This window comes from Haliotis rufescens, unplaced genomic scaffold, assembly GCF_023055435.1.
Source record: "Haliotis rufescens isolate VD_foot unplaced genomic scaffold, xgHalRufe1.0.p SCAF_3, whole genome shotgun sequence".
In the NCBI taxonomy this organism is placed as follows: domain Eukaryota; kingdom Metazoa; phylum Mollusca; class Gastropoda; order Lepetellida; family Haliotidae; genus Haliotis; species Haliotis rufescens.
Window position 1 is genome coordinate 2,943,768 of NW_025964001.1, and position 23,611 is coordinate 2,967,378.

Consider the following 23,611-nt stretch of genomic DNA (forward strand, 5'->3'; position numbering starts at 1 on the left):
AGATTTTTATAAGACTAGACAAGAGGAATAGTGGAAACTTGATTTCACAAGTGATCGCAGTTTGCAGCTAGCCCTCCTTGAATGAGACAAACATGTTTAGTATGTTTACCGGTACATTTTCTATCAGTCATCATGTGTGTGTCATTGGCTTTTCACATGTTCCCAGCTCAAGTAAGTAGTCTCAGTTTAGTGGGCCTCAGCATGATGTACGAGGGGCTGAATGCATAAATTAAACATACCTATGTGATATGTGTTGTGTGTGTGTGATTTATGAGTAATATGACGTCGCAAAGCAACAGGATCTTCCTTAAAGCGCTATTTTTAAATATATTTTTGGATTGATGCCTCGGGATATAATCACCTTATCGCTTCTCACATCATCCCATGCAGCTCATGGTGGAGATGGTTTTACTTCTCGAACCATGTGGATAGGGCAGAATGTATGCAGGACTGCAAACTATAGCTGTTAGTCCAGGGTTTCTAATGTGTGAGATGTAAAGTTCCAATGGGACATCCTCATTGGCGTTCCTTCCCACCATGAAGAGAATAATTCATTTAGTTAGGAAACTGAGTCAAACAGTAGTGCATCTGTTGTATGATATGTTGACCTGCTTTCATCACATGATGCACTACAGGAAAAGCCACTTGTATCGGTTGCCGGTGTTTGAGCGAGATGGACGTGCGAGCATAACATATGACACACGCACAAGGTGTCGGAACAGGTAGGAAATAAGCTTCCCGGATTTCATTGACAGCTTACTTACTGTGTAGCATGTGGACATGGTGCTTCTTGGTTTGGTTTTCAGGTGGGAAATCTTGGTCTTCTTTGTTTTTATTGTGCAGGCATTTTGTAATGTGGTTGTTGTAAATATTTCAGCAAGTAGATGTTTTAAACAGGCTTTATCGGTTATCATTATGGTTACAAAGTTATTCTGGATTTTTCACTGTAATATGTATGTGGCTTCTACCTTCGTCCTAACTTGCATTGCACACATTCAATAATGCTTTATGTTTTTCATAATTCTGTTGGTGGAATTGCTCATAACCTTGATTGTTATTAGAATGCAATCAAAGAATTATTTCTTTAAATCATTTTGGACCTATACATACTGAAACTTTGTATTAATGTAATGATTAACCTTTTAAGAACAGGTGGTTAAATTTGGTTCTACTTTTTATTTAAACTCTTTAGCAAGCATACTTTGTTTTCTGGTCCACAATACTGGTTCTGGTTTTTGGTTTCTGGGTTCTGGGTTCCGGGTTTTGGTTTGCAGGCACAGTACTGTTGCTTAAGGCTGAGATCCCCATCACTCAACCAAATGTTCATTCCATTCACTGTTGGGACATTTTATAGGCACAACCAATTCAAGTTCTTGTTTGAAAGATTCCCTTGGTCAATATGCCAAGTAAAGAGGGAGATGCAAAGCAATAATAAGATAATCTGTTTTCAGGGATGATTTAAGGAGCATTTCTTTAATATTTCTTTGTAATTCCAATAAAAAAACCATTTAATTATTTATTTACTGTTGCTCATGCACAAGCGTGATAAGACAATAAAAAAATTCTTTTCTAGTGAATGGAATCGCCAACATCATAACTCCACTTAATGTCAAATGAAGGTCATGTTTCACAATCACAGGGCTTCATACAGCTCGTGTTTTTAAAGTCAAAACTAGTTGATACTATGGGTAATACGTAACAAGTAATCTACAAGTGTATATATATATGTGCTTACTTAACCAGATTAAGCTTGGTTTCAGTCAGGTTTTAGTCCTGTCCAGTCATCCATTCTAATAGGCTTATAGTACCAGTGTCTCTCTATATATGAGATAATGTCTCATGGTTAATCCGAGATAATTCTCTGAACCACTGAAGGAAGAAGTTTGAATGGTGTTGTGCATCCATGTGGTACAGTGTTTGGTGTGGATTTGATTGGGCGATAGCTGCAGGCATACACTGAATCAATGACCAGCTGGCACAGTTTATTCGTATGAACGGAACAGGTGCTGGACAGACTAATTGGACAAAGTGGCAAGGTTGGGGGCACTTCTTGTCAGGGATGTTTTGGCACAGAGGTTAAATGTGTGGACACTTGTTCAGTTATTGTATTTGTGGACCTACTGCCACTCTTGTCTATCGTATGGTAGGTATCTGGCTATCTCACAGTAACCTTGTGGGAGGTACTACTTCCACGTGAGACCAGCTGGGATGTTTTACATCTGTATAGAGACCTGCTTGGAGGTTTTACATTTGAATTGTAAAAACAGCCCTTTAATATGCATCTAGTGTTGAGTAGTATTGCAGCCATGGTAACCGACTGTTTTCCCACTAAACCACCTTCAGTTGTGTACATGTTGCTTGTGGTCTTTCTCTCGCCCACTGTCATTGAATTTGCTTATACTACGACTACACTATTGTTTGACTGTAAGATATCCTTGTTTTTTCTGTTCTTTCTGGTATTATTTGCATTTAGCCATAGAAACTCAGTTTTCGTCCACTAGTCCTTATAATGATATCATATAGCAAAATCCTTAAAAAGGGCAAATGTCTACTCTAAGTCCTTATGATACCTTAACTATTGGGCAGTTTGGCAACTACCATGGGACTATTGCAAAATTCTAATGCTGCCATTGCAATGGTTTATAAGTTGGTTAAAACACTTTCCCCCGATTCCTTCTCCCTTGTGTTTACATGTTCAACCAAGACCCTGGAGGCTTGTTTGTCCTTTTTCCAAGCACTGAATGGTATTGATAAATTGATCACGTTTATAATGAGCAAGCTGATATTCAAGGTTTTATTCATCGTAAGCAATCATTATTGGTCAGTATTTGGCTTGTTCAGTGTCAGGATTGAAAAGTATGGGGATCATGTTGAGCTGTAATTAAAGCTTTTATCGCAGGTTATTTTGTACACCTAGTACAGGACTCATTGTGTTGTCCTTGAACCAGAAACAGTTTATACCCACATGGTATAGGAGTACATTACAGTGGAGTGGTCTTACAGCACACTTTTCTAACGGGCTTTCATCAGTTTCTGAGTTAGAATAGATCCCCAGCATTCTAATTCGAGTCGTAAGAAGCAATTTAATTGATCGGGTGGTCAGGCTGGATAACTTGGTTGATATTGTGCCCTTATACCCTGACATCTACAAACACACACACTTAGTTTGGACACCTAGAAACATGAATCAAATTTTCGACACTTAAGCCCCCGTTACACTATCAAAATCTTTGATAACGTTTGTCTGTTTACACTCATCAAAGTTTTTTAATTATCTTGCAAAAATGGATGATGCTGTGGAAGAATGTTTTGCTGCTGTTAGGAGTATTTGTGTATTGTCCTGTTGAGAAGGCGGCCTGAGGGTTGGCTGCAGAGGAGGCACCAACTTACCACCTACAATACTCTTCTCCATGAGTTGAATAGAGAGGTTTCAAGTGCCTGTCAACTTTCTGAGAATGAACAGGGAAACGTCCAGGTTTCTTTTTGAAAAAGCGAGGTCTAATTTTCCTTTTTTTGAGAAGTATTTTAACATGGCATCAACACAATGATGTAAAATTAATCTTTTCCTCCTGTTTGGTTCTGTTAACAGTGAAATACAGGTCACATGGGGACGGATAGTGGGCTCTGAGTAGGTCTTGACAGAGCTGTGTATCAGTGAAATACAGGTCACATGGGGACGGATAGTGGGTTCTGAGAAGGTCTAGACAAATCCCTGGACAGAGCTGTGTATCAGTGAAATACAGGTCACATGGGGACGGATAGTGGGTTCTGAGTAGGTCTAGACAAATCCCTGGACAGAGCTGTGTATCAGTGAAATACAGGTCACATGGGGACGGATAGTGGGTTCTGAGTAGGTCTAGACAAATCCCTGGACAGAGCTGTGTGAGGTTTTATTCATGAAGTTGGTTCCTGTAATCATGGAAATGTCTGTTTGTAGAAGCGTGACTAATTATGGTGAACTGTACTTGATCTGCTATCACTACTATTGTAGAGATACTTAAGAGGCATGTAATTAACAATGATGTACCGACCCGTGAAGATCCGGGGTAGAAAAGGTCTTCAGCAACCCATGCTTGTCATAAGAGGCGACTAACGTGATCAGGAGGTCAGGCTCGACTTGGTTGATGCATGTCATCGATCCTAATTGGGTGTATCGATGCTCATGATATTAATCACTGGATTGTCTGGTCCAGACTTGATTATTTAAAGACCAAAATCATACAGCTGGAATATTGCTGCGTGCAGCGTAAAAAGAACAAACCAACCAACCAACATGTATCCAGTCTTAGCTCACTCTGTTCATCAACTTTGTGATAACATCCAGATATTATCATGATTATCACCTACATTCCCATGATGTATGTCCCTGTACAGCAGTTGAGAATATCATTTGATCATGACTGGTTGATATATAAAGCATGTGACATTCACGTTTTTTTATTGATAGGAAACAACACAAAGTATTATCAGACATGTCAGATAACCTTTTCGTTCCTAAAGAGTCTTATCAAGACTGAAATAGAGACCACACTGGCTTTTAGTTCACATGAACTATCAATTCGTGTGAGTTTATAGTAAGGTTGGTTGTCTTCATGTTAATGTGAGGTTTTACAGTATTAATCTCTGAAACACTGGGCCATTGAGGCTGAAACCTTGCATGGACTTTTCCAGAACAGTGTCTGGCAGAGGTCCGGAAAATTTAAAATCCCAATCGGACATTTGCATTTAGGCCACGCCCCCTTCAAATAGCGTATTTTAGTACGACTTTTCACACACATTACAAGTTTTTACGTATTCATAATATGATGAATTATTTCAATTTCAATTGTTTAATTCACTGGACAATTAATAATAAATAATATCATTTTAGATATACATGGAAAACATACGTTTGTTTCTGTTATAATAATGATCTGTTAACGTTGTGAACGGTCTAATTAATATTCATGAGTGATATCTGCTCAAGTGTCCGCGTTGTAACATTTGGATCGAGACTATTATCCCATAATTGGTTATCAAGTGACCTCACGGGAAAAGGGTTTTTTTTAAACTAAAGAATATTTAAAAACAAGACAGATAATATAATCACAAATACTAAAATATCGTTGATAGCAATAGTTATTTGAATACTTTTTTCATCTGTACTTAATTAATTATTGACCATAAAAAAGTATGATATCGATCGTCACAGAAAGCAAAACGGCGGTCAATCAAGATTCAATATACGACTAGCTACTGAACACTGTCTGGAACATATCTTGTTTTCATACCCTAGTATCAGATGGAGTACTGATCAATGAGGTTTTAAACCCAGCTCACTCACTCAGGAATATGACCTCCATCCTACATGTATCGTCATAAAGCTACACTTTCAATATATCACAACCATGGTAAATTATGATATTTAATAAACTACGGTATGTGTTTCTGGACATGTTGCAATTTCACCTATTATCCAACCTATTATCCGTGAAGCCACAGGGCGAGTTGAGCAGGAAGGCTTGCGTATATGATCCCAGTGATAATTTCTCTGTTGTTTACTCACCAGACTTTTATCTTGTTCTGGACATATACACTTTTTCAAAAATGCCAATTTGACTCACATCATTGCCATATATTCATGTGTGCTCGTCATGCCGAAGACCCAGGTTCGATTCCCGACATTATATTGCTGGAATATTGCAAAAAGCGGCGTAAAACCATACTCACTCAGGTGTGATTTTATAATTTGATATAAAGTGATATGTTCATTAAGTTGAAACATAATATATCGCATGGGGATTTCTTGCATACATTTATCATCATAATCAAGTGAGGATTGTGATAAAAAAAAATTATGGTGGTGCAAATATTAGAAGAATTCAAGTGATCAACAAACATGACAAATCCTCACTTTTTTCTTTAAAGTTATGTCAAATGGAAACCAAAATTGAAATGTTCTCAATTGTGATTTTGTTTGCCATTCTATTAACATGATTAATCTCATTCTGTACCTAATATTTTAACCCCCTCACTGTTAACCCCCTTAGTAATCATAGTATGATTTTTGTTATCAACAATATCAACATATTCCAATGAATATACTAGTGCTAAATGTTTATGTAGAGGGAAATGATATCTGATATTACCATGTTACTGTACAGTTGGTAAATTATTGTTGTTTTATACTTCCAGACGATTAATGATATTGTTCTGTGTATGAAATATAAACATTGGAATATTCTGGATGCTATGCTGCCCAAGCAATAATAACATAATCATAATTGTTGAATTATTTATCCTGCTTTAGTTTGTTTTAATTATTGTTTTGAAGAATTCATTGAATCTGTGCACATTTTTAGTTTTTCTTGTTGTTTGTTTTTTGAACATGAGGAATTTCTTACATATTTAAAAATTTATTGCATACAAGCTGTAAAGGGGTAAAAACTACTAAAATGTTTTGTTGACTTGGCTGTATGAAGATTATTGCACAGTGTCTAAATAATTATTTTGATATGTAAGAGAATATTAGTGAATGAAAAACTTGATGTTTTCATCTAGGGTTGATAAGTAAACTAATTCTGAATAAACTTTGAATCCTTATATAACACAGAGAACACTGTTTGGGTGACTGGCTAAGCATCTTCTTGTCTGTCCTTTCAGCATGGCTTACATCGGATTAGGGTTTGTGTTTCTGGTTATCGCACCCTACCTAGTCTACAGCCAGGCCAGTGGTGTCGCTGGGGAACAGCCAGCCTCCCACCAAGTCAGTCAGTGGACAGACTTCTGGTTGTTCCGCCTCGGGGTCAACATCCTGGGATATGCCACCATCTTTGTTCCAGGAGCTCTCCTCATCAGCTACTTGCGGAAGAGCAAATACAATGAAACAGCAGGTAGGCACAGAAGTTCCATTCTTTTTTCCCAGGTTTACTTTGATATGCCAATCCGTGTTCTTCAAAAAGTCTGCAGCTATAAGTTTAACAAATCTGGCAGCTCTACTTTGATCTGATTTCACTGGTTATGATGCCTTGTCTGACGTAAGTGGTCAGTGTCTACGCCCTGCAAGGGTCTTGTCTTTCTCCCACACAATATTGACTTTCTGTGTTATAACTGAAATAATGATGAGAATAATATACCTAAATCCAGTTATTTAGTCACTTTCACAGAAGTGAAATGTCTGTATTTACCATGTTTACAGAGGAATAAGTGTGTTTTAAGTTAGAAACTTGATTTTTCAATATTATTTGATGCTATTGATACAAAAAATGATTCCATTATCCCAGTAATGTTAAAAAGTGTATTTGAAAATATATATAATATAGCAGGGTCCCTATATTGCTTCTAATCCTTCACCTTGTATCCTGCAGGCCCTGGATGCTTGTCCAACTTCACTGTGTTGTGTGTGTTCGGGAAGGAACATGAGAAGGCCAGCTTGGAGGAAGGTCAACAAACTCAGGACAAGTCGGACCCCGGGGGATCAACCCCGGTCAACCAGGGGCTGAAGCTGCTTTTCTGCTTCACTGGACTCCAGTTCTCCTACCTCACATGGGGCTTGCTGCAGGAGCGCATCATGACATTCCAGTACGGCAAGACTGACACAGCCGAAGGAGAGTACTTCAAGAATTCCACCTTCCTTGTGTTTGTCAACCGAATTCTAGCCTTCATGATTGCAATTTTGGTTATCTTCTGTAAGAAGCAGCCCCCTCATACAGCCCCACTGTACAAATACTCCTACAGCTCGTTCTCCAACATCATGAGCAGCTGGTTCCAGTACGAGGCTCTGAAGTATGTCAGCTTCCCAACACAGGTCCTAGCAAAGGCTTCCAAAGTCATACCGGTGATGCTGATGGGGAAAGCTGTGCAGAAGAAGACATATGAATACCACGAATATTTCACAGCTGCTTTGATCTCTGTTGGTGTCAGCATGTTTCTTCTCACCAGTGGCGATGCCACACGAGACAAGGGAACAGTGACGACCTTCTCAGGCGTCATCCTACTGGTAGGTTACATGCTGTTTGATAGTTTTACCTCCAACTGGCAGGGGGCGCTGTTCACCCAACACAAGATGTCCTCCATACAGATGATGGCTGGTGTGAACATGTTCTCCTGTCTCCTGACGACTGTGGCTCTGATTGAACAAGGCGGGTTCCTGGAGTCCTCAAGCTTCATGGTCCGCCATCCTGACTTTATATTCCACTCAGTTGTCCTCAGTATCTGCTCTGCTTGTGGACAGCTCTTCATCTTCTACACCATCGCCAGCTTTGGTGCCGTGACATTTGTGATCATCATGACAGTGCGACAAGGTTTGGCTATCCTGCTCTCGTGCATGATCTATGGCCACCCTGTCACAATCTTAGGAGCATTTGGCATTGGTACAGTTTTCCTAGCTCTCTTCTTACGTATTTATGCAAACAAGAGAAAGCGGGATATGAAAAAAGCACAGGCTTCTCAGTCGCAACAGCCAGGAGTGGTCACAAAAGTATGATGCAGATCAGGACTGCCATAGAAGGAATCCGATATTACTCAAGCCTGATGCATTTGTGTGCCAGGACAATGGTGGGATGTATGTATGCGTACAGTTATGCATTGGGCAGGGGGTGTGTCCAGGAGGTAAGAATATCATGTGGGAATCTGTATTGGAGTATAATCTTTGTTCAAACCCTGTACAATACTTTGCATACTGTGTTTAGGATCAAAGCTTAATTTATTTCCTGAATCCTTTGTGGAGGAACAAATGGACAAGAATACTCAGGACGTGAGGTGGCGGTGGTGGACTCAAGCTTATTTATGTGATCTGTCTCTTCTGGCACCAATGTTAACTACTTCACTAGTCATGATGGGTGGTGAAACCTGGGGCTGGGATCTTTGGATGCTTTTTGATTCAGTAGTGATCATCAAATATTGAACCATGCAACTAAAGAAGGTTGGGAAAAAGCACAGTCACAAATCAAGGGATGTAGAAGAGTTGGTCAGCTATGGCATCTGTTGGTCAGCAATGTCACGTGCTGGTCAGCCATGTTGTGTGTTGGCCGGCTATGTCGTGTTGTCAACAATGTCATCTGTTGAACATTATGAACTCAAATTTAGGAAAGGTGAGCTATCACATTGTTTGAAGCCAACAATAACCATTGGTGCTTCAGTACAACAGTAATACATTGTAGTTGATGGCACACACATCTTCCTAGTGATCTTCACAGGGCACTGGTCATAATAGTGTATTCAATGCACCAGTAGGCAGACACAGCTATAAACCACAGTATTAGTGATCTTCCTTCAGTTGAGCTTTGATCAAACATTAATTAAGCAAGGGTTGGGTGTCATGTCTGCATCTGTTTATTTTATTTAAAGAATATTTTGTTATCTTCATTGATCTTGACATTGTGTGTACCATGTGTCCACTTCATTGTCTACTTCAGAAATACTGCAAGCATCAACTTTGACCACTTGGGGTGTACAACAGGCTTTAAGTATTAACATTGACAAAATTGACTATTTCAATTGTTAGCATGGTTTGAGCAATTTTTAGTTTGAACTTGATCTTTATCATTTCAATGTTTAAAGAAATTAGAAACTTTAATTCAAGTGAACAACATGGTAACAGGCATCACATTTTCTATTCCAATATTCAATTCCAATTTCTATTTTCAATAATAACTTCAGAAACCGTATACAACACTACGAAATCAATGACATCGTTCAGTGCAATAGTACAACACAAGCTCCTCCCATTTCATTATCAGCCAATCAGGAAACGATTGTCTGCCTTATGTTTTTTTCGGCTTATGGAAACAAACGCTAATCTTGCTCTGTTAGCCAAATCAATGCCAAATGAATCACTTGCAACTTCTTCATACGCTTTAAACTTACTAAAACAGTTGATATTGAAAGGATGGAAAAACATACAAAAACCTGATAATTTTGAAGAGCTTATTATTTAGCAAGACTACAAATAAGTGTTCATATTACACTGCCTACAGTCAGCTTCCCAAGGCAAGGGAGGTAACTGACTATAAAAGTGGAAACTGGATTGTTTTGTGGTCAGTTAACTCCCTTGCCTCGGGAAGCTAGCCTGGGTGTTCACAGTTGTTCTCAGCTGCAGATCCTGTTGTGACTGGTACGTCATGTACATGTTATATGTATCATATACATCATATATATTATTGACATATATATTTTTTGTACGTTACGGCATTTTGTTTTGGTTACAGCTGTGAAAGCTGGTTGTAACGTGTCATGAATAATAGCACTGAGCACATGCACATGTGAGAACAAACTTGGTATAGAGGGTGAGAGTGACACTAGGACCATAGTGTGGACCTGAATGGGTGTGGTAGGTTGCTTGGTAATGGTGGCATACAAACGTATCCCACTTGTGCATGTTCAGCTTCACTTAAAGGTAATAAAATGTACACAATTCAAGAACACCAGCTGCTGTCCTTTAGTCAGGGATCATCTATTTGATATTCTAGGGGGCCTGGGATTTTATCGAAAAAGACAAATTGTCCCCCAAAAAATCTTGAAAGAAATAATTTTGCATCAAACTCGAATAAAATCAGGCTCCTAATTTTAAATGCAAAAATATCTGGCTTTGTTGCTGTGGCTGGAAAAATATCTAATCTCGATACAAAATCCCAGCCCCAGCACCCCCCCCGAATTTCAAATGGTCGATCCCTTACGTAACTGCAGTTACGTTATATGTATTAAATGTAATATTGAGATGCAGTATTTATCATGTTTACATGTGCTGGCACTCAACAGCTGTGTGCATGGATGCAAAAGTTATGTTCTGTTGAGGAGTTTAAAGTTCCACGTTGTTTGTTAAGCCAGTTGGATTACAGCATTTACTGTTATCTGTTATCCTAATTGTCCTCACCATATCCTTGTCACTCACATGCCAGTCGTCGGAGGGCCTTGGTCATGTTGATCATTGTTTGTATATGGTCCTACTCAAAGGAAGAAATGAGAGATTAAGGACTTTTTTATACCTGTTTTACAGATTTTGGAGAAAACTTGCACAAGTTCCTGGTGATTCTGTTAAATTTTATTAAAGAAATGAAAAATGTGAAAAATCGATTGATATGGGAATGGAAGTAACTCTGGTCATGTAACTTGTCAAGTTTCTTCCTCTACTTCGTCATTTCACTCGGGGACCAACCACATTTTTTTTATTTGCGACCAATATTGGATTATTTTCTTTCTGTAAGTCACGTTATAACAACAGTACGATGCATGTTAATAGAGTGACAACAATTCAACAGTATTATCTCCTTGTTATGTTGATGAAAGTCTTCCATGTATGTCTGAAGGTACATTCGGCCATCACCTTGCCATTTATTCCGATTTAACGAGAAACAATTTCTCTAGGCATGAAAATAATTGTGAATTTATTATTTTGGTACAAAATTGGGATTTTTTAAGATGTTTCACCTTTAACATTGCATTCAATAATGTAACCTCAAAATGACTTCCTCTTTACCGGTCCTGTGAAATACAGGTCAGCTTGACCAAGCCATCACATTAGTATATTACTACTATATTAACATAAAGTAGGAAAGTTTTAATTCTCATTTGGGAAAGTTTTAATTCTCATTTGGGAAGTTTTCCTGCAGATTTTGGGCCAAATACCGGCCTCTGAGCCATTCTAGATAGAGCCTTGGTCCAAACTGATCGAGATTAACACAATACAGGAATGTGGTGGTGAACATTAAGGAAAAGGAAGAGCTTTGGCTCGAAAAATGCTACTTTTGGGTGTTCACGTATTTTCTGGCAGATTCCAGATGCAGTTTGTCTAGTTATATAGACATCACGAAGATCCATATTTGAATATTCTCTGAATGGTAAGAGACTTAATACATCAACACCTGCTTAACTTCAGTGGTGGCGTGGTCATACAGTTGAAATCCTCAAAGGATTGATTTAGTTTGGAGACACAAGTATACACATACATATACGCACAAAAGATCTGATTTATTCCACCAGAGCACACTGCATTATATATGTCATTATTCAAACGGAACTGGGTCCTCAGACAACAAGGCAACACTGAGTGTTTCTACAATTATTCTTCACATACTCCTCATTGTGAAGTATCTCCATAATGTTCATTCTTTAGTTCTGTAAGAACTTCACCATTGTTTTAGACATCACTCTTTTGAGTTCAAAACTCTAGGAACATAAAGTAATTTCTCTACATTGTATTCCACCTCTCAATTTCTCATTTGATTAAAATTGACATTCGGTGTGTATCCCAATAACTCCCCAGGTACTCAATTCCATAAATAAGTCATTGTCAGCTTGTTCCTATATTTTCTATTCATGGAATAAATCACGTCCTATGATCTCAGTTCAATAGAGCGTCATCTTGTGTGCGAAGGCCATGGCAGGAGCTGTGGATCAAGAGTCCATGTATTCTGTATTGTGACTGGTTCAGTGGGAGTGAAAGTCTAGAATCTCTATCTACCTGACTATTACTCTTCTGGCATACTCAATAGATATTTTCCACTAGGAAAGTCACGGATGCACTAACAGCTAACATATTTGTTAACTAGCCGTGACAAATGATTATATATACCTCTCATTAGGGACTGGTTGTTTATTATATACTGAACAAAGATAATGAATATTTTGGGGGATATTTTTTCTGTAGTGAAGATTAAGCACACAATTTCATAAAATATCCCCCAAAATATTCATGATCCTAACTTTGGCAAGAACACGGGATTTGATTTACATTTTAAAAAAATGTAACCTTGTTGACAGTGCTTTATCTTCCATGTTCTCATTTCCAATTTAAGTTGAAATCCATGACAAGATATTTTAACGAACTGGTGATTTTCTTTTTCAGAAAAAACTTGTATGTGATGCTTATGTTATAAACATGGGGGTATACATGTTTATGTGGAAACATGTCATATAGCTCGTATGTACAAGATGTATGTCTGTGTAAATAAAACAAATTATGGTAATATTGAAATGGTTTGTTGTATTTTCCATTTACACTGTCGACCAAAGTTCAACCTTTTTGCAGACATCTGAAGTAAGTGAGTATGGTTGTATGCCCCTTTTAGCAATATCACAGCGGGGGACAGACATCTGAAGCCATTTCATTGAATTATTCTCGTATATTCCTCTTGTAGGTGTATCACAGATTAAGGGAGGTTTGTTTGAAATTTACCTAGGTGAGGCATTTCCCAGCTAGAATCATGTCATACTGCTCTACCACTGTCTACAGACTGGGAAAAATATATATTCTTTGCATGGAGGGTCTGGTCCCACTGATTCTGAATATCAAATGAAACTATTTTTTAACCATTGTTCATCAAGATGAGATTGACAGCCTGGATCCATGTGATGAGACAGTCAGGTGGCAGCTGAGGTTGTTTTCCAGGCATAACCCATGCAAGTGCAGTATGTATAAGTGATATTGAGAAGCTGTAGTATCAATGGGTGAGTGACCCAGTGTGGGGAATCAAAACCAGGCCGAAACCATAATGTCATCCAAAGAATAAAGACATTGACATCCAGAAGTTCACTCTGTTCATCTGTGCAAGTGTCCATTTTCTGTATCTCCGAATCATCATCGTATTCTGATCTCAGAATCATCTGTGTTGGAAGCTTGATTGTTGTTTCACGCCGCACTCATTAATATTCCAACTCGATGTCAGCGGCCTGTAAATAATTGAGTCTGTGCCAGACAATCCAGTGATTGACATCATGAGCATTGATCTAAGCAATTGGGATACGATGACATGCATCAACTTGACAGCCTGACCACCTGATCCCGTTTCTCCTTACAATAACCTTAGTCACATGGGTTGCTGAAGACCTATTCTATGCCCGGATTTCACGGGTTCCTATGTTGAAAGCATGAGGTATTATATCATTCTGCCTGACTGGATTTCAAGATGTATGTTTTCTCAGTGTTCTCTTGTTGGACACAGACCCAGGAGTTGGACTGATCTAGAATCCTCTTCTCTGTTGAGCTGACATATGGGACATGCCAGCCACTCTCACTCTGTTGTACAATGGTTTCATTGATGTGGGGGAACTGAAATAGTAACAAACAAAATCATACACTGAGCATGTTTGTGTCCAAGGGGAGTGAGCGAATGTTGTTCAGTGTCACTGTCAGCAGTATTCCAGCTACATGACAGCAGCCTGTAAATACAGGCCAGTAAACCAGCAACTGAATACATGATCTACTATCGTTTGCTGTTTAACACTGCACTCAGCAATATTCCAGCTATATGATGGCGGTCTGTAAATAATCAAGTCTGGGCCAGACAATCCAGTGATTGACATCCTGAGCATCGATCCATGCAATTGGGATGATCATGCATCAACTAAGTCAGTGAGCCTGACCACCGGATCCTGTTAGTCGCCTCTTATGACAAGCATAGTCGCCTTTACAACAAGCATGGGTTGCTGAAGACCTATTCCAACTTGGACCTTCATGGGTCGGACCTACTATCAGTGTGTGATGTGACACTAATACAGCTGTCACACACGGTGTTGAAATACCATCTCCAACTTGCCCGACCCAGTTTCTGAGACTGCCATCAAGCAGAATCCTGCACTTTAGATGTCCACAGACGACTGAACCACCCATGCCCCACATATCGTAGGTCTGGTGTGTTGAATAACATATTGAATATACCCATCAATATAAGGACATCGGAAAAGCATGTTCACATTGGACAATCACATTTTGACAGCATATCGGTAAAGGGACACGTGTACACTTCAAAGATTACTTTACAGGGCATGTTAACAACATACATGGGTAACGCATTTAGAGGTGAAACTGCCAGAACAGATCACATTATATACCTGCCCCCAACCAGCCTGAAGATATCATGTTTGTTGTTTAAAGCCGCACTCTGCAATATTCCAGCTATATGACGGCGGTCTTTTAATAATCGAGTCTGACCAGACGATCCAGTGATTGACATCATGAGCATTGATCTACGCAATTGGGATACAATGACATGCATCAACCAAGTCAGCGAGTCTGACCACTCGATCCCTTTAGTCGCCTCTTATGACAAGCATAGTCGCCTTTCACGGCAAGCATGGGATGCTGAAGACCCATTCTACCCCGGATCTTCACAGGTCCTGAAGATATTAAACATGAACAGGACACCAACCAGAAATTCCTTCCCATCTGTCCAAGTGATCTGACGTGACCACTGCCATTTCTCAAACGTCTCCTTCAGTTCAGGTCCAAGCAGGCTCTTGTGGTCACGCATGAAGTCGCGGGACACGTAATGGCAGGCCTTGCCGCTGTGAGCAGCCGCATACAGCACAAACGGGTCGTCCTTGGAGCTGGCAGAGGACAGGAGTGTAGTGACAAACAGTTCCCGTTGTTGAGGGACAAACAATGACATTATTTGAGATGATTGCACTAGAATTTTTAAAGACCAGACTGGCACTTGGAAACTAAATCAGTAGAGGACGTAACATGAACGCAAGACGGGACCCCATTATGCATACAATCGACTACCTGACATATGACCACTGCGTAGACATACCTACTACACAAAATACTCATCAATTAGCATCATTTATCAGATTATTGATTTAAACATAACTTTACAACTTCTTCAATAAACTAGTGAGTGAGTGAGTTAATATTGGTTTACGCCGCTTTTAGCAGTATTCCAGCAATATCATGACTGGGGACACCATTGTACCCATGTGGGGAATTGAACCTGGGTCCTTGGCGTGATGAACAAACGCTTTAACCACCAGGCTACCCGACCACCCCTTCCTTATTTGACATGATCTGCTCATAGCAGATATGGAAAGATAAGCTGTAGGCAGAACAGAGGACGGTTGTTATCTTACGTTTTTTCTGTGAAGAATATCTGTGTGTGTGCTTGTAAGTATGGTATGATAGACTTCAACTTTCCCGGACTTCTTCGACATATCAGCAGAACCTTCGCCCTTCGCTTGACGGCAAAGTAGTCGACAACATCTTTCAGGTACTGAAAAACATTCCACACACCATGGCTCATCTGGATCAGTGTTACAATAATGTGTAAGTTAGGGTGTTACACTATCATAGCTATGTGTCAACCATATCACAGCTGGGTTGGTTTGTTTGTTGTTTAACGCCGCACTCAGCTATATTCCAGCTATATGACGGCGGTCTGTAAATAATCGAGTCTGGAACCAGACAATCCAGTGATTAATATCATGAGCATCGATCTACGCAATTGGGGTCGATGACATGCATCAACCAAGTCAGCGAGCCTGACCACCCAATCCCATAAGTCGCCTTTTAAGACAAGCATAGTCACTTTTTACGGCAAGCATGGGTTGCTGAAGAACTTTTCTACCCAGGAATCTTCACGGGTCTCACAGCAGGGGATACCAAGGATAGGCCTCACAAGCTGCACACCATGTTTAAGGTAATACAAGAGTACTTTCTGAATACTGAACAAGATACAACTCACCTATAGTTTCTTTGAGAGGCATTTAGCAGTTGGAAGACGATGTAAGGATAAAATATATAGAGAATCTCACCCGAGTGTCTTTTGATATCAAATATATCAACACAAGTTGATAAAAGTGGGAAAACTCTGAGGCTTGCCGAGGTTTTTTTCCACTTTTATCAACAAGTGTTGATATATTTGATATCAAAAGACACTCGGGTGAGATTTTATTTATCATCCAACATCATTCTTCCAACTTTTTCAGTTTGTAGAAAGTAATAAGCAGTGTCTTAAGTGTAAAAAGTACTGCTAATAGCTTCAGTAGCAGAGCCATTAGTGATGTCATTTGATTGTGATGTCATGGTAACCAATGATGTCACAATGGTCTGCAAAGCATTGAGATGCAATTTCATTGCAGCGATATCTACAGTGTAGATATCGCTTGATCTCACCCAAGCGATATCTCCTGTGGGAGCCAGTTTTGGATGATAAATGGATAAATGGATGTACAAACACCTTATTACAGTTAGGAGTGACGTTCTGACACAGAAACATCACTCCTAACCGAAATAAAGAAGTTGTTCATCCATATATCTTATCCTTATTTAACTCACCTATAGAATGGAAGTTACGGGTCACCTGAAGGTTGAAAAGTCAATTGTAAGATGTAACAAAACACCCCCCAGATTGTAGTGAGTGAGTAAGTTGAGTTTAACGCCACTTTGAACAGTAGTTACATGTATATCACAGCCTGTCAGCTTAATGTGGGAGGAAATCCCGAAGTGCTGCAGGTCGCTATTAACCACAACCAAAACCTTTATAGAATGAGGTGAGGTGAAATTGGGTTTTACGTCGCGTCCAAGATTATTGCACTTATATAGCGATTTGCATGCATGTGTGTGTGTGTGTGGCTGCTTGTAATAGTCCGGACTGATGCCGATTTATAGTGCTAGTTCACTGAAATACCATGCCACAGTGTAACATGAATACCCCACTCAGACACAGTATACTGACTCTGAGCCTACCAGTCCTTGTTTTAGCCCCTAATGCCGAGCGCCAGACAGATTAACAACAAGTACCATCTTTTAACGTCTTTTGGTATGACGCGGCCAGGGATCAAACCCAGGACCTTCCGCTCTACCACGGAGGCGGTTCTTTACAGAATGAAAGCTGCAAGTCATGTATACACTGCAACACAACTCACCTGTACTTTAAAGCGACCGTCTGTATGCATAACACTCAGAGTATCGATCACAACATCAAAAGGAGCATGCTTCTTCAATAACTGTTGGAAGCTTGTGATTTCTTCTGGTGAAGATCGTAGATAAGCATTGTCCTGGAGTAGAGTCTTCTCCAAGATGGCACTCTGCAGCAACGCAAACTTGTCATCAGGCAGCTCAAGCTTTTCCAACAGAAGGTCACATGATTTGCAATGTCCACTGGAACAGATTTAAGTTTTTTCTTAAAATACACTTTTCTGTGAAATGTACAATATTGATAAAACAACATGCTTCACCAATCCTATGGCAGCCACATTGAAAATCAGGTTTGAACCTCCTGAATCTCTGATACCCATGATAACATTCCCACAAGGTCATGACCAAAGGATAATATCATCTTAATTATTCCTGAATACGAACAATACGTAATTACAATGTTTGAAATAATTTCAAAACCCAGCAAGACAGTCGGGCAGGTGACCCATAAATGCTGCCTGCCCATCTTCAAAGTTACCTACCTGCATTTAGACATCATAAATATTGAAAAATCACCAAAAATAAGAGACAAATTGCATCTTGATTCAGCTGAAATAATGCAAACATTTACTTGAGGTGAGGTGAAATGGGGTTTAACGTCGCATCCAAGATTATTGCACTTATACAGCAACAGGCATGTACGTTTGTGTGTTTGTGTGGCTGCTTGTACTAGTCCGGACTGATGCCGATTTATACCATGCCGCAGTTTAACATGAATACCCCACTCAGACACAGTATACTGACTCCGAGCCGACCAGTCCTTGTTTTAGCCCCTTAATGCCGAGCGCCAGACAGGGTAACAACAAGTACCATCTTTTAATGTCTTTTGGTATGACGCGGTCGGGGATCAAACCCCGGACCTTCCGCTCTCCTGGCGGACGCTCTACCACTAGACCACGGAGGCGGTCCACAATTACTTGAGAAGCTATGAGGAGTTATGATATAACTGAATAAATAAGTAGTCTGACAAATAAAAATATCTGCCAGACAGTCGGCCAGGTGGAGGAAAAGTTACCAGTCACAGGCAGGCAGGCAGGCTGTTATTTTGGAGACTGGGCAATTAGGACAATTTCCTGTATCCCTCAGCCCCTCTCAGTCCCATCTTACTCACCTGGGAGATACACTTGTCTTTCTGCACTTGTACTTGCCACCGTAGAACCTGAAACAGATCAACTGTATCACTGCAAGCTCTGCAGACAATATAACAGATAGGTTGGTATTTATTATATCAATGTTGTTGCAGGACATGTAGTCATCCCACGTGCTGACAGGTTAACCTCTTGGGTAATGTGCACAAGGCGTCCAACTTCTGATCCGAAGGTGGTTCAAATCCCATCACTGGAAATTTTATGTCTCTTACATTGGCGCCCAATGTTGAGGGTGTCATCTGCGAGGTGTTGAGGGTGTCATCTGCGAGGTGACTCCAAACCCTGCTACAACAAGCATGAAACACCCATGTCCCTAACCAATATGACATGTCCTGTTGTGTACAAGGCAAGAAATATTGAACGTTCTTCAAGATCTATGCCGGAAACGAGCACTACTGCCATTTTCAGTCTAAGTCAAAGTCGTTGCTATGGAAACTCGAAAAATATTTTTTTTTTAAATCCCAAACTATTAAAAGGCACCAGTTTACCACTAGACCTATTTATGTGCCAAGTTTGGTGAAGAAATATTATACAGTATTCAAGATGTGTGCCAAGTTTGGTGATTTTCAGTCTAAGTGAAAGTCGTTGCCATGAAAACTCAAAATATAAATTTAAAAAAAACACCAAACTATCAAAAGGCACCAGTTCACCACTGGACCTACCTATGTGCCAAATTTGGATAAGATATCTCTCATCGGAAATAAAATGTGACGGACAGACAGCACCCATTCCTTTATTCCCCTTACACTAATAATAATAAGATAATTACCTATGGAAATGCTGCATTAACATATCTGCAACATCCTCACTGAGCTGCCAACGATGCTTCCTCATATACTCAAACAGCATGAAGACACTGATACCATAACGAGTGTTTTCACAAAACTTAAAGAACATCTTGTAAAGAACATCCGACGGAGATTCTCCTTCAAGCCCCAGAACATCCAGCAACTCCTGCACTTTACCAATGTCCCCATTTCGCAGTGCTGCCATAATCACATCATTGTACAAGACGGTTTTGGAATGATTTAATTCTTTGGCATTTTCAATCAATGCTACACAATCTTTCCAGCGATCTGTGTGAGAGAAGCCGTGGACCAGATCACTCAACATGACAGTGCTACTGAGAGGCGATATCTCAAGCATCTCCTCATAGAGTTTGTACAGCAGATCTTGCTCGCTCCTGCCACACATCTGCCCACACACACTGATAAACAGCCCCAGGGTGGTCAGATTGGCCTTGCTTCTCTTGCTGTGAATATAACTAAGGTAACTCTTGGCCTGTTCCATGTTGCCCGACTTTAAAACATGACTCATGCACAGAGTCTCAAAGGTCTTTTTCATGGACGGATTCTCTTCAAGGAATTTGTTTTCCAAATCTTCCCAATCAGTGAAACTTGTCTGGTATGATGGGTCTGAAGTTTTTTGCTTGAAGTTGTTTAGAGCTATGGTGGTCATCTTTCCTCGAGAGTTATCTGCCCATCTGGAACATGAGGTGAAGGACACAGACTTGTGGTGTATGAGAAAAGGGCTAGAGCACATTTGAGACAAATCTCTCAGGAATGTTTTCTCTTTCCACTGACATTTACCTGTATGGCTTGTGGGTTCTCCACAATGTCGATATGAACGTATACTGCATATATGTTTGGAAATATTTGTCACTGATAACGTCCAAGGTCGTCTTGATATGCTGAAGGCTAAGGTGCTGATGTTCATTGCAGTAATTTTCTCTCAGGTCTAAAAAAGAAGAAAACAAACATCAAAAGTTCACACAGTACAGTGTTCTACTGACAAACCACAGAGTGAGTCAGTGAAATGATGCTTTAAACAGTATTGAGAAGTTATCATGAAAAAAGTAACTTTGTTAAATATTTGTCCCAATCTGAAACTATGAACACACCCACATCCAGTGGGGGGCTACAGTGCTGCACATCCACCCTTTTCAAAGCATACTAATCAGGTTGACATATATACAAAAATATATAATTTAATAATTTGTTGATTTTCAACCAAATTAACAACTTATAGACTTATTTTTTAGCAAACAAACGCAATTTTCCCCCTAAATTGTTCCCATTTAGGTTTGTATTTTAAGTGCATGCTCTGTTTTCTAAACAGCTGTGCACCCAAAATTAACCAAAAAATCAGTATCCACACTTGTTGAATTACAGGAATACAAAGATTCGACATCATAGGCAGTGATCAGCATTGTGGCTTCAGAGGATTACAACTTACCACAATCTCTTTAACCTTCAGGTGACCTCAAAACATGATAACAAACATGATTTCGAAGCACGTTGCTTTTGCAATGTTTCCTGGTGGACCATCCCAGATAGGTTAATGTTAAACATTTTTCCAATTTTTGCTCGTTGTTACTTAATAATTGCTTTGAAACTGATAGCTAAAAATCGGATATGATTCTCAACTGAAATATTGCAAAGCAGTTGTTATTATACACTGATTTAGGTTTGGGATAATTTGGTGATATACTCCGACTGAAGTATAAAACATGTACTTTGATTGGCATGTTATACCAACATTGGTCATTGCATGGGTAATAGCTAAAACGTTAGGGGGCATGGGTGGCCCAGTTGTGTAAGGCGTCGTGATTCGCTGTGCAGAGTTGCGTCACTTGGGCATGCCAGAAACCTATGATTGTGGGTTCGAATCACGGTTCGCGCCGATTATGTTTCTAGGTTTGTCAGCACCATATCCTTGTTTGTGGGTTTCACCGAAGTGGTAAACGTATGAGACCTACATCACTCCGGGCTTTCCTCCCACATTCAGCTGACACCCCATGATATAACTGGAATACTGTTAAAAGCGGCGTTAAACCCAACTCACTCACTAAAACATCACATCAGCAAAATGCAACTGAGCGAAAACAGACCCTTGCCCAAAGCGAAAACAACTCCTACTTTCGGGCCAAAACATCACCTTATTTTTATTTAACTTTGGTTTTTAAAAACAAGCGGTAATTGAATTTAAACTCACAGGTTCACATGCAAATAAAAAAAACTGTGAAATGTTACACATATTTACATTAAAATTATATATCCTTTACTAATATTTACTCTCTGATTCTGATTGAGAGGTGCAACTAAACTGATGGTGAAACATAACAAACTTTGATGTTTTAAGTACCTTTACTCTGTTTAGCCCAATGTCAAACTAAAACTGTACGACCGGATCTGACAGATGAACGACAGGATCCTGTCAGATCATAATACACAGGGATGTGAGCAGGTTTTGCCGAAAAAAGAGGAAAAGTCTGGGGGTATGCCCCCCCCAGAAATGTTTAAAACATTGGATTGCATTTTAAGCAATTTCATGCAGTTTGGACAACATTCACACCAAGAAATGTAATAAGTCAATGGCAAAAGTCAATAAGTAAAATAAACAAGATGGCAGATGCAGTAAAATTTCGAAGTTAAATCAGTACTTTAAAAAAATCGGGCATAGCTTTCGCGCACCTGGCTACCCGCCAGGTCTGGGAGCAATACTGCCATAAACTTCAACCCCCATCCCCCAGACACAAGGACAACTGTCACAAGCGTGCAATGTCTGACCCTTTCCCCATGTTGAAGCATATTGAAAAAAACTTACCTTGTACTTACCTTTTGATGAAAAAAACAAAACTCCATTGCAAACATAAGACATTAATACAATATATATCCCCATGACATGGGGTTTTGGACGCTGAAGAAACATTCATAAATTTCTCGCTTATCACATGAACAACTGTAAAACATCTCATTCACTTACAGGCTAAAAGACAACTTTATCTTAAAAACAAGCCATCAGCTGACTCTGAGTATTTACAATTTCTGTGTGACGCCACACCCCACGTTATAGTGCAAGTATTCGTGACAGAAAACGTATGATGTCCGAAAACCTATGCTGTGAAAGCTCCGATCGAAAACAGGACAATCCGCTCCAATTGTCCAGTTTTCGATCATATTTTTCGGAGTGTTTTGTTTTTTAAATTTAACAATTTTTTCCGCGGTGGATGATTTTGTCCGAGGACTACTGTTTTAAAAAACGCGATTTTCCGCGTTTCCACGGAGATTTCACATCCCTGAATACACAATGTCGTATGCATGCTTTGAATGTTACCAATGAATGACGAAATAAATCTTTCTATTTTTATTATTTTCGTTCGGTCTTCTGTAGCCTTTGCCAGGTGACATTGGTGACGTGTTGTTGAGGTGCTCTTCTAGCCAGCACCCATGTTACCTCCAACTTGTCAAAAGTTGACTTTCAGTAAATTTTCTGGGGTAACTCAGTAACAGTCTGAGCATGCATGACCAAATGGAAGAAACACTGACCGATCCCTATAACAGTTCGTAATATCGACGGATGACACTTACCAAACAAATAAATGTATGTTTTATTTCATTAATAAAACACCATATCATTTCAGCAAATGTATAGTAAACAAAGTTCGTTCAAGTCTCTGTAAAGCACATGTACACCAGCTCTCTACATCGGTGTTTCAATGCATCGGCAGGTGCTTGGAAATATCGCGAGTGGTAGCACGCGCTGTCATGGAGCACAAATAAACTTCCGTTTTCACTGCGACCTCTCTATTTCAAGCTCCTCACAGCGATAGTACGTTCCCGGAGCTCTCTATACTATCGCTGCCACCAGTCAAAACTCCCCACTGTGAATAGGTGGCCACAACCGTGCTTGGAGTTGAACTCGCAACCGAATGACCGTTATGTTTACAAACAAGTGACGACTGTCATGACGCCAAATACACTTACCCCTGCTAAATTACTTTCTTTGTAGG

At 39.7% G+C, this 23,611-nt stretch overlaps 2 protein-coding genes across 7 annotated transcripts in view; one reads left to right on the forward strand and one right to left on the reverse strand.

Moving 5' to 3' along the window:
- LOC124131903 (adenosine 3'-phospho 5'-phosphosulfate transporter 1-like) overlaps positions 1-12,946 on the forward strand; it is a 33,964-nt gene extending 21,018 nt beyond the window's left edge. For 4 of the 5 annotated variants that reach the window (XM_046495431.2, XM_046495428.2, XM_046495430.2 and 1 more), the window contains 2 exons: positions 6,643-6,872; positions 7,347-12,946. In XM_046495431.2, the coding sequence (XP_046351387.1) occupies positions 6,644-6,872; positions 7,347-8,464 (1,347 nt within the window). In that variant the 5' untranslated portion in view covers position 6,643 and the 3' untranslated portion in view covers positions 8,465-12,946. Of the gene's footprint in view, positions 1-635; positions 723-6,642; positions 6,873-7,346 lie in introns of all 5 variants that reach the window. The other variant, XM_048403551.1, reaches the window with a different exon arrangement.
- On the reverse strand, positions 12,629-23,394 carry LOC124131902 (mitochondrial ribonuclease P catalytic subunit-like). 2 transcript variants are annotated; one of them, XM_046495426.2, is made up of 8 exons: positions 23,190-23,394; positions 20,409-20,556; positions 19,589-20,302; positions 18,783-18,830; positions 17,620-17,854; positions 15,826-15,965; positions 15,126-15,303; positions 12,629-14,026 (listed from the first exon to the last, which is right to left on the reverse strand). In XM_046495426.2, exons 2-8 carry the CDS (start codon positions 20,456-20,458, stop codon positions 13,859-13,861), a joined length of 1,533 nt encoding a protein of 510 aa, XP_046351382.2. In that variant the 5' UTR covers positions 20,459-20,556; positions 23,190-23,394; the 3' UTR covers positions 12,629-13,858. The 2 variants fall into 2 exon arrangements, with proteins under 2 accessions (XP_046351382.2, XP_046351381.2); XM_046495425.2 differs by lacking the exon at positions 23,190-23,394 and having other exon boundaries at positions 19,589-20,555.
- Between the last annotated feature and the right edge of the window lie 217 nt (positions 23,395-23,611).

What these genes read in the sequence shown, in the direction of transcription:
- LOC124131902 (XM_046495425.2), bottom strand. Translation starts at nt 20,535, where the DNA reads ATGAACATCAGCACCTTAGCCTTCAGCATATCAAGACGACCTTGGACG. An exon ending in ATATTCTTCACAGAAAAAAC is followed by an intron (nt 15,304 to 15,825) that starts GTAAGATAACAA and finishes GTCCTCTGCCAG; the next exon opens with CTCCAAGGACGACCCGTTTG. An exon ending in CAGATGGGAAGGAATTTCTG is followed by an intron (nt 14,027 to 15,125) that starts GTTGGTGTCCTG and finishes TTACTATTTCAG; the next exon opens with TTCCCCCACATCAATGAAAC.